This window comes from Mercenaria mercenaria, chromosome 13, assembly GCF_021730395.1.
Source record: "Mercenaria mercenaria strain notata chromosome 13, MADL_Memer_1, whole genome shotgun sequence".
Lineage (NCBI taxonomy): Eukaryota > Metazoa > Mollusca > Bivalvia > Venerida > Veneridae > Mercenaria > Mercenaria mercenaria.
The window spans coordinates 77,035,397-77,047,529 of record NC_069373.1 but is presented as its reverse complement, the minus strand read 5'-3'; the positions used below and the strand labels follow the sequence as shown (position 1 = coordinate 77,047,529).

The 12,133-nt window shown below is 35.8% G+C and overlaps 1 protein-coding gene across 1 annotated transcript; it reads left to right on the top strand.

The window, feature by feature from the left end:
* Nucleotides 1-4,252: 4,252 nt before the first annotated feature.
* Nucleotides 4,253-8,448, top strand: LOC123529272 (uncharacterized). The gene is made up of 2 exons (XM_045309530.2): nt 4,253-4,388; nt 4,960-8,448. Exon 2 carries the CDS (start codon nt 4,987-4,989, stop codon nt 8,041-8,043), a length of 3,057 nt encoding a protein of 1,018 aa, XP_045165465.2. The 5' UTR covers nt 4,253-4,388; nt 4,960-4,986; the 3' UTR covers nt 8,044-8,448.
* The last annotated feature ends 3,685 nt before the right edge of the window (nt 8,449-12,133 follow it).

The following is a 12,133-nucleotide window of genomic DNA, read 5'->3' as shown; positions in this document are numbered from 1 at the left end:
TAACAGGTATTTATAGGTACTCATGTAATAAAAGGTGTTTATTATATACGTTACTATAAATAGTAACAAACAGCCGTTTAAAACAATCATTACGGCCTCTATTGACGAATCCATAATGGCGCAGTGCGCCTCACGCGCCATAATCATAATGGCCCCGGGTAACCGGAATGTCAGCGCGTTCTGACGTTGACGTCATGTAGCAACGTCAGTATGGCGGGTGAAAGGGTGCTGAATCATTTTCAGATATTTTGTCAAATACTGATGGCACTTTTGATGAAAAAAATAATACAAATGATGTTTAGACCATACAAGTTTACAAGTCTACAAGTTGAAAATACCAAGATGAATATGAAGCGAAGGTATATAATAAAAAGGTCAATAAACGGCGTGTTGTGCCTTCTAGCCATAATGGCACACTAAGTTTCATAATGGCCCTCGGGCTAAAGCCCTCGGGCAATTATGACACTAGGTGTGCCGTTATGGCAAGAAGGCACAACCAAGCCGTATATTAACCTCTTAATAATATAAATACATTTAGTCTGTTACAGAGACATAGATAATTGGCTCACTGGCAGAAATCGTTTTATTGAAACTTATCTTTGTTTTACTCAGTTTTTCTAATAAGAAAAAGAAAACAGTTTAGACTTCATTGGGGCTCGTTGGTTCAAGGTTAAGCTCAGCGTTACCAAAAATAACGCTTAAATAGCTGTATAGTTTGGACTGATACATTTATTAAAATGAACCCCGTCCCTTCGGTCACACTCATGTAAAATATTTTAATATTCAGAGCAGTTTCTTGATACATTGTTTCTCTTTTAACCCCTATGTTAATTTTCTTGAAGTTTCAGTTGAGTTATTCCTAAAATCTGTATGAAGGCTTCAATACATATGATGCAGAAACAAGCGCCTACAAATGTAGGCTTTAACATTAAATTTAGAGTTATTCATCCGAGAAAAAGTAATATGTATAATTATATACGTTCAGTAGACTAAGGAAGCACTGGAGGGCTGCTGATTACAGTTTAGTTATTCAGTTTTACTGCTCAGTCATTTTTTACACGTTTGACATTATTCGACACAGTTTGAATACTTTTAGACAGAATATGAAGTATCTTCTTTATGTTTTGTTAAGTAGGCCTACTGTGTTATGTACTAATTTGTCACAGAGACGTATTATTTTGTTAAACGACCATCCTCCTATTTTCTTTAAGCAACATCTTCTCAGAATGACGTACTATTTTGTTAAACGACCCTCCTATTTTCTCAAAGAAACATATTTTCATGTCCAGTGTATTTATTATCTTGTCAGAGTGACGTTCTATTTTGTTAAACGACCACCCTATACTATCACGGCCAATGTATATACTATCTTGTCAGGGTGACATACTATGTTGTTAAATGACCCTCATATTTTCTTAAAGTAACATGCTATCATGTGCAGTCACTCTGACCAGAGAGTATGTTCATTGGACATGATAGCAAGTTACTTTGAGAAAAGAGGACAACCGTTTAACAAAATGGTATACACACAAGACATGACAGCATATTACTTTAGTCGCTTAACAAAATAGTACGTCGTCTTGACAACAAAGCATGCTATTTTGAGAAAATAGGATGGTCGTTTAACAAAATGGTACGTCATTCTGACAAGAGAGTATGTTCACTGGACATGACAGCATCTTACTTTGAAATAGGATGGTCGTTTAACAAAGGACTTCGGACACTATCATATGCTTCTAGCCTATATTTTAAATGCAAATTTCTCCTTAAGTATTTAAACAATACCCAAAGCGTTTCGAGTCAGTGATAAACCAATGTATTAGTTAATTTATTAAGCAGAAATGATTTTATCTGTTCTATCAAGATGTTTTCTTATTTATCTGGCCAGGTATATTTTCTTGAAAAAATAAATGTTTAATTTCCGTAAAAATAAATCTCATCACTTTTACGGAAGTTTTAAATATTTGAATTCAGTCGAAAAAAGTGACAAATTCGTTTATTTAAGAAAAAATAACATTTTAAGATTAAATCCTATAAATAAATAAAAAGGGAACGATATTTTTGCAAAAAACCTGTACTTGATTTATCTATACACTGTTCATAATGTAAAGTTATTGACGCATTACATGTGTGAATAGGTATACATGTATAAGTGACCGGTCAGTTTTTTACAGTGGTTCAGGTAGTTATTTAAGTACATGTAATGTCTGTATAGCTCTGTTATAAGTGATGGCAGGTATTTGTGTGATGTATAACATTAAAATAAGAATAGTCAGTAATCTTATCAAGCCTTTAGGTGGGTTCTTGCTTAGGATAGGTACCAGTGGCACACATAATATTTGAGCCGCGCATGAGAAAAGCAACATAGTGCAATTGCCACCAGATTGATCGATCCTGACCAGCCTGCACATCTGCGCAGTCTAGTCAGGATCCATGCTGTTCGCTAACGGTTTGTCTTATTCCAGTAGGCTTTGAAAGCAAACAGCATGGATCCTGACCAGACTGCGCAGATGCTCAGGCTGGTCTGGATCCATGCTGGTCGCAAAGCCACTATGTTGGTTTTCTCATAGCACGGCTTATTTCGCTTAAACAATAAGAATGTAATAAAAATGTATCCGAAATGACAGTTCTTTCTGAGGCTTGCCTAAGGAAGCTGGATCGGAAAAAGTTAAATCCGGATAAGTCTGACAACAACCCATCTATAGATAATGTTGTCTATTCAGGGCTGAAGTTGTGGGCAAAACGTATTCGAAAAGTTGAAGCAGGTCGCTGCATAAAAATTCCACCTGAAACTCGGCTGGACCGTTTAGTTCCTTTTCGCGTCTAGCCGTATTTGTATATGCCATCTGCATGGAAAGCGACTTGACACATCACTTTCGTGGCTTCACACTGAATGTGAAACCGTCACTGATATGACCTGCCAAGAAGCTACTGTTCTTGACCTATGCATCACAGGCATATCAATGCCAAGCTTGTTTCTGTTGGATAGACTATAGTCAGGATCAGATTAACTGCTGTGCACATATTGCCCCTTTTTTGTTGTGTTTAGGCCTAGTCCGCCGCAAAGAACACTATTCAATTCAGTTTTTACTGAAGGAAGAACATGAAGTAATGAATGCGTGTCACATGTAGTATGTGTCTAAAAGAAATAAATATAAATGCACAGAAAAAGATGAAGAAATAAAGAAATGAAATATATATATAAAATACAAAATAAATAATAAAAACAAAATGGAAAACAAATTACATCCTCATCGCTAGTGGTGTGCGCGTCGCGAGGAGGGCATGCAGAAGATTACCTGGTGTGTTGCTAGTATTTTACAGCACACATTTGCCAATCTACTACAACAAACAAATAGGATATGCCAATGAAAATTTAACCCAATAAATAATAATGAATTAACAGTTTTTGCTTCTCTCACTACTCTACATGTATAACATGCCTATATGTGCCCATTCAAACATTTGTATAGTATTTTAGTTACAAACAGATGTAAAAATATGTGACTATCAAATTATTAAAAATGAATATAAAAAGTATTGGTTACTTTACATTTGGGAACACGCTGTAGTTATATTTTTTGTTTATAAGTACTGCTCCACCCCTTGCATCAACACAATAGTCACAGAAAATGTGTATAAATTAATATCTACATAAGCTGGCCAAATTTGGTTTTGATGCACGGGGGGCAACAATGTTCTTTAAAGCAAAATAGTTTATATATGTATATTACAGGGTACGTAATTCTATTTAGAGCAAAAATAACCATTTTATGAAACAAATATTGAAAAATTTGACTTTAAGAAATAATCTCAAATAAGTATTTTGATGGTATATGTAATTAAATACTTATTTCTTAGTGGTTTATTTTTCACTCTTGGAGTAGGCAAATTCATATAGAAAGTGTCCGAAGTCCTTAATACGTCACTCTGACGAAATAGTATGTATGTCAGACACGATAGCATTGCAAGTCAACATCAAGAACATGACAAAACAGTAATTAACACGACATGAAGAAGATACCTCGTATTCATCTGACATAAGACAGCTCCGTCGTTCCATACATTTAAGCTTAAATTTTCATGGAAATGTTCAAACCTAACACGCTTTTGCTTCATACTCATGAGTCTTTTACCAAAATATCCTAACAATGTCCCTGAAAGGCGTCCGTATATGTTATTATATGCCATAGTTGAGCACTCTTGTATATGAATGATTTTACAGCGGTTGAAACTGGTTGCAATTTAAAACCCGAATAAGAGTTTTTGGTGTGAATGTAAAGAGATCGCTCAGCGTAACTTCATATACTTTTATGATATCATTTTAAATTTGAATCGACTGGGGATAGAGAAGGAAGGAAAATTATATAAAGGACATTTTTCAATAGGTATGTAAATTTATCTATTTCAGCTTGTATCAGTTTCTTTAAAGTATGAACTTTGCAATAAGGTCTAATATTTCTGTCCTCGATTCAATGCTTTAAAAGTAACAGAACTGCTAGTACTGTATTTCTGTTTTCGAAAAGTCATTTCGTGATTTTTCATCGTCTTATGTAGTTCTTACTTTCAATAATAAATATAAAACTTTACTCTTAAATAACTGCCGTTTTTAACGTATAAACAGTTGTTTTCTTGTTGCTAAATAACACTTACTTCGTTTAGATACAACAATCAGTTGTGTTGTATCTGTTATTTCACTGAACTAGATTTCGAAGTTTTAACTTGAAGGCTTGGTGTTTAAAACAACAAAATATTGCTTAAACTGCTTGAAATTATTTCAATATCAATAACGTTTAAACCAAAACTACATAAAATTGGGGCGTTGTTCTACGTTCGAGCGGATTACCTTGATTCCTGCATACAGCCCGTACATCTAAAGAAAAAACACTCGCAATTCAATTTTCTTTTAACATGCGTGTATGTTTTGTTTTAATAAATTGAAGTTTGTCTACATTTCAGGCCACATGTCCTGCTAGAACATACAGGATGAAGACGTCACTGACATTGTTATTCCTTTTGCTGGCTAGGACCATCTCCTTGCCGACAAGGAATAGTGGTGATATTGTAACACAACCAAGTGCCAAACATACAAACACGTCTACCATTACAAAACCTGCGACGAAATCAGCTTTGTCTAAGACAGAAGACGAACTACTCGCACTAACAAACCTTACGCCAAAGGCCGCAGCTTCCATCAAACCGGATGTAAACGTTACACCACACAATACAACACTCACCAAACCGGAAGCAATGCCAGGGTTACCTACCGTAAAACCACTTACTCCGGATAATCAGTCAACGTTTGATGTACCTTATGTCGCTGCCTCAGTACTGAAAAACTGCCAGCTTATACCTGAAGATAAGGAAACAACATCGCTCATAAGTGAAGCTCTTATAAGCGGAACAAAGATGATCAAATTCCATCTACATATCAAGCGCCCAGAAAGGAAGTTCCATGGGTACAACGAAAGCAACTTATACAAACCGTTCTTTTGGGTTCGTTCCACAGGCCGCCACGGAACTGGATTGTTGCTTCTGAGACCGGCATACGACATGCTATCTTTAACAACTCTTGAACTTGGTGTAGAAACAATGCACGTGAATATTACTGAGCATCCAAGTTACTGCCTTAGCCAGCTGTCATATTCGGATATTGAGGTACTTGTCCGGGAACTGGTCATGAACGACTTTCAAAATACAAGCTCAGGGGTGATTGTGAAACTGAAACCAACAGATAATGTTTGTAACATGCACGTGACTGACGCCGATGGTGTTGCAGATTTTAGGTATCTGTGTTGCCAGAGAAGCGAAACCCATCATGTAAGGTGCAGTTATTTGCAATCTGACGCTTGGCTCAATGTATTATTTACTGTAATTGTAGTTTTGAAAGTTCTTGTGGTTTTGTTCAGTCCAAGATTAATACCAGATTCGTTTTATCGTCTGAAACATGTAGCTGCTCCATATATACACAGGTTGCAGCAGCCTCTGTCGGTGAAAGCTGTCGTCACAACAAATCCTGAACAATTTACAAATGTGAAGAACAAGTTTGAGTTAACAGAATTCAGAGAAATGAAAAAATTTAAGACAACATTGCAGAATATGACTCTTGATGTACCTTATACCCTTATAATGAAGCAAGTACATCTTCGTATTAAATATGGACGTCTGTTGCCAGAAGATTTCGCACCAGTTGGATTGTTTCGGACAATGTATGACTCATTCTTCAAATGCAAAATTCGCGAAAGAGTAGCTGTTGCAGAATGTTGTAAATCAAATTTCTTCTTGTTTTCAAAATGTCATTCTGAGACAATGTCCTGGTACACAGTTTTGAAGCGTTTTATGACAGCTATTCTACTTCTTCTACTAGCGACACCATGGATAATCCGAATTTATGTCTACTTTCAATACGAGCACTCTGAAATGCACATGCGCAAAGATGCTGCATACAGAAAATCTCTACGTTTCTACTTCCCTGGGAACTTCACGCTATTGCTTACACCGTTGCATGTTTTGTTTGTTTTAATTTATTTACTTTTGTCTTTCGAGTCGTGTGTCTTTGGTGTTATGAGCCGGAAGATGAAGGAACGTTTCAAATTTGTTCTCCGGAAGTGCTTTCGGGACATGCGCGAAACGAAGCAAATGGACGTGGTTGGCTGGGTAGTTAAAGTAGCAGTAAAACCATGTACCTTGTTCGGTGGCGTAGGAATTTGTATTGGACTTGTTACATGGACACTAGGTCTACCATTTCTGCTTCTTATCCTATCATTCTACATATTCCCGACTTTGAATATCACTTTACGCCTACTAGCTCATTTTGCGGTGTATCTTTTTCCCAGAAATGCTTGCAACGAAATAAGGATACTTGCCAAACTGTCCAGACTTGTAGACAACATTGAACAGAAGTTAGAAATGAAAGATATATCCAGAGCGGAATCATTAGAAAAGAAAGAATCCGTCTTAAATTCAGGCTCGAAAAGACTTCAGCAGTTAGTCGTTATATTACTATGCCTCTTATCCATGTATTCAGTTATATTTCTGATGACTGAGTTCGCATCATTCATTGTCGAAATATTCGTCTACACATTAATGGGGCTTATTCTAAATGCTTCAATGACATTAACTTATATTTCACTTATTTTTCTTCTAGGCGTTTACGGAAGTGACTGTTTTGGTATTGTCAGTAAAAAGTTTCTGGCTTTCAACAAAACAATGATATCGGCTATTCTACAACTCGGTAAAGACAAAGTTGAAAATGAAATTTATTGCGATGAAGAAAAGCAGGAAAACATTGCGTTTAGAATAAAGACGGAAAGAGCAGAGACAGTTGAAAATCCAGTGCAGCTTGCAACGAACGAGGACGGTCTTCCAAGGTGGCAAGTTTCTAGAGTAGTGCTTTTTCTGAGCAAGAATGACCGACCAATGATTCCAAAGAGTTTTTACTTCAAGTCATGTAAGATGCCATTTTACAGTGTTCCCGGAGAGTTGCTTGTTAATTACTTGAGAGCAACAGCGGAATTCGGGATGATATTGTTATTTCTAATGTTTGTTCTCGTTGTTGTTCTCGCATTTGGTGACACGTACGAGATTTCAGCAACAAATAAATTGTTGGCAACAGTCGCAGGTGGATTTTTACCATTTATACTGAAAAAGGCCGTTTTTAAATCCCACGAAGTTCCGGAAATAGATATAAAGAACATGAATTTCCAAGTTTGTTTGCACGAGTTGATGGAGGACTATCAGCAGACGTGGCCAATTTACGACATTGATGTGATTAACAAACAAATTTTGGATAATAACAGTAATTTGGATACTCCAGAGGAATTTAATGAAACTGAAATACCAGTTTTTGATGAAACAAACAGTGAACACAAAGATAGTGTCAAAACTAAAAATCAGCCAATTGATTTATTAATACATATTGCTGGAGAAATAGACAGCGATGATTTCCCTGGTATGTCCACGGAAAGACCTGGATACAATGGTTCTACCACTTTTCTAGAACCAGATGAAAATGAATTGAAAGAAATTCTGAATACTTCATAGGTAATGTGACACATTTCTGAAAATAATTGAAAGTTTATTAATGTATAGCAGTATCATTCATTTGAAGTACAAACATTTGTAGTGATTTGTTCTGGGGCTATAGCTAAAAATGTTACTGAAGTTTTCAAAACATTCTAAAACATTCAGATGAAAAACGATCCAAGACATAATTATATCTAAATTTCTTCGTAAATAGTTGCAAATTATCATTATTACAACAAACAAGGGGAACATAGATATCAGGAAATCAATGCTATTCTTGGTAAGAAAGTTTTGAAAGACTATATGTTATGGAAACACAGGCTGAGAATTAATTGTTTTCACTAATTTTTACACAGAAAATTGAAAAGCGTTTGTAAGACTTTACTCTAGCTAAACTGCTTTAATCATAAATATGTATATTTAGCGGTCGTTAAATACGTATTGCTCTGTGGTATACTGATAAAGACTGTGAGAAAGTTTTTATTGCCGCGGTGGCCCGTGTTCAATTCCCGACACGGGCATCGTTTTTTTTTTTTTTTTTTGACTTGGCATTTGCAAGATAGTTTAGAAACAAAAATTCATATTCTAATGTTCATAATATGACTTCAATTTTTAAGAAAGATCATTCAGCGCCTTTAAAAGAATGTTATACATTTATACTGGTATAATTACACAGCTTTAAAACTTTAATTAATGTCTTATTATCCCTCGCCTAAGGCTGAGGGAAATTGTTTTGGCGTTATCTGTCCGGCTATTCGTCCGGCTGTTCGTCCGTCCGTGCGTCCGTCCGTCCGAAATTGAAAATGCTTATACAATTGTAATGCAAAGTGTTTCAGCTAGAATCACCAAGCACCACATAATTATTGATTAGCACATGACCTTTGTTCGCTTTTAGTATTATCCCCCTTGACCCAGTAAAAGCAGCATTTTCCCCCTCAATTTTGTAAAAAAATAAGGATTTTTTGACTGCATCAAAGTAACCTTTTGATGGACCTTTGTGAAACTTTACACAGATGTAGATCCCTATAAGGCGTTGATGCACACGTAGCTGTTGTCAGGATCACTTTAGTAACCAAAGTTATTGCCCTTTAATTTCTTGCAATTCCACATAGCAAAGAAATCCGTGGATCTTCCTGAAATTCAACACAAATATAGATCACTATAAGGCAATGGTGCATGCACGTCTTTCATCAGGATCTCTGTAATTACTGCAGAATGATTTCCTTTTATTGTTTTAAAACTCATAAATTCCCATGAAACAAAGTAACCCATTGATGGATCTTCATGAAACTTAATTACAAATATAGATCACTATAAGGCAGAGTTTTTCGCCTTGATGTGGTAGAAAATAGGAACCAAGAAACCATGACACAGTCCTATTATACATAACCTACTTACATCTGGAAATAAATATAAATTCACTTTAAGCGCCGCAGTGCGAAAACCAACGTTAGGGTTTTGCAGCATCAGCCTGCCCATACTGCTTTTCAGTTCCATATAAGTGCTGAAATTGATATACAAACAGTATGAATGTGGGAATAAACAAGTAATAGATAAAGCGAAGAACTAACTCCAGAAATATACTTTTTACTTCAAAACTAACATGTTTCGTCCATTGGACTTCATCAGAGTATAATAACAAAATAGTATGACGTCACAGGAAAGTGCGACGTCAATGACGACGTCAAAAGACGTTACCCATTTTGGCGTAATATTCACATATAGTATAGGATCAAAAATAGATACTTATTCCCTGCAAAAATTGCAAAGCAAAAATAATATTAATACAGGCAAGGAAAACTAACTTATATGCAAAAATACATTAGGAAGAATCTGTGTGAAAAATGAAAGACTAAAATAATATTTTAGCATTCATGCCATGAGGCCAGGCTGTATTCAATGTATGAATCCAACGAGTCTCTTTCAAGAGCCTAAGCCAGTCATTTTTTACCAAGTCGATTGGCATGAAAGAAAAATCACTAACAGAGTGATTTTCAGAATTGAAATGTTCAGATACATTTGTAGGAGTATCAGGAAAATGTCTGATATCAAATTTATGGCTGTTCATTCTTTGAGAACATTTCTGATGTGTTTGTCCCACATATTGTAACTTACACTTTTTGCATGTGATTAAATAGATAACATTTTCAGACATGCAGTTAAGATTTTGTTTAACATCGTAAGTTTTTAAAGTTTGAGAGCTTGTAAACTGTACAGATTCAGTGATATTAGCGCAATGAGAACACCGTGTTCTATTACATTTAAGAACACCACCATTTACATCCGAAGACATCAGGCTACTGTGAACCAAGATATCACTAAGATTTGTAGGTCGCTTGTAAGCAATAATTGGTTTGCATTTAACCAGGTTGCGTACACTGCTTTTCTCAGATAGTTCAAAAAGCCCCCAATATTTATTAAGGATCTGACCAATGTTCGGTAGGGATGGGTTGTATACGCAAACAAAGGGGATAATATCATCTGTGTTCTGCCTGTGATTGATTCATAGCTTCTTCGGTTGACAATGCTGATGCTTTATCTAAAGCATCATCAAGGATATGACTTGGATAATTACGATTTTGGAAATACGTTCGCAATTTCTCACATTCATTTGTGAACAAATCATCATTAGAAGTGAGACGCCTGTATCGCTTAGCTTGGCTATACGGGATCCCTTTCTTGCATGAAAGAGGGTGACAGGATGAAAATTCAATGTATTGATGTGTATTGGTTGCTTTTTCATGAACAGAAAAATCAAAATTACCATCTCCTGTTCTACCAATATTAACATCAAGAAATGTAGCTGTATCTCTTGAATAACTGTGGGTGAATTTTATATTGGGATGGACATTGTTTAAACTGTCAATAAATTTAAGTAGGTCTGCTTCACTGTGTTCCCATATAAAGAAAATGTCATCGAGGAAACGTAACCAAAGCGATGGCTTAACAGTAGTATTAGCTAGGAAATCGCTTTCCAGTTTACCCATAAAAAGTGAAGCATAAGTAGGAGCCATACGTGTACCCATAGCAGTACCTAAAATTTGAACATAATTTTCATTATTGAACTGAAAATGGTTTTTAGTCAAGACTAGTTCAATAAGCTGGCAAATATCATTGACTGACTGATGTGACAAGTATGAATGAGCTTTGTCCAAATATTCCCGGCAAGCCTCTATCCCGTCATCATGCGGAATATTAGTGTATAAGGATGAAACATCCATAGTAACCCCAAAAATGCATTAGGGGAGATATTAGGCATAGACCCTAGCTTTTTAATGAAGTCAGTAGAGTCTTTAACATATGAGGGCAGGGCTTCCATGTGTGGCTTCAAGATATTATCAATGTATTCAGATATGCCTTCAGTAACAGAGTTATACCCAGTTACAATTGGCCGTCCCGGGTAACCAAGTGGTAGTTCTGAGTTAATATCTTTATGAATTTTGGGCAAGATGTAAAACTGTGGCGTTCTGGCATCACTAGGTACAACTAAAGTATCATTAGAATCACCATTAACATTCCTACAAATAACATCTAAAACATCAGTAACATCTTTTGAAAACTGTTCAACAGGGTTATGATCAAGTTTTTTGTAGTAAGCAGTATTATTCAGCTGTCTGTTGACTTCAGCAATATAATCAGTTCTGTTCATTACCACAATAACCGAGCCTTTGTCAGATTTCTTAAGGATTATACTATCATCATTTCGAAGATTTTTCAGGGCAGAAAGTTCATCAGTAGATAGGTTAGGTCGAAACCTGTACTTACTGTTCTTTTGAAGAAGTTCATGCGTTATAGCATCAATGTAAAAATCAAGTGTAGAGTCTCTTCCAGAAGGTGGAGTAAATATTGAATGTTTTTTCTTATATTTCTGTTTATTTTTCCCACCTTCAGCACTATCACAATCATTTTCGCCATCAGAATCCTCTTCCGGCATGTAAAATATTCTTTCAACCGTAAACGTCTCGTGAACTCAAAAATCTCTTGTTTTAACTGTATTCATTATGGTGCTTAGGTTTAAGACAAAATTTTAGTCCTTACCTAAAAGTCTGTACTCACAGTTTGTAAGTTCCCTTGAAGAAAGATTTTTCACTGTCTCCTTGCCCCTTTG

Excerpts from the sequence above, each read along its gene's own strand:
- LOC123529272 (XM_045309530.2), top strand. The coding sequence starts at position 4,987 with ATGAAGACGTCACTGACATTGTTATTCCTTTTGCTGGCTAGGACCATC.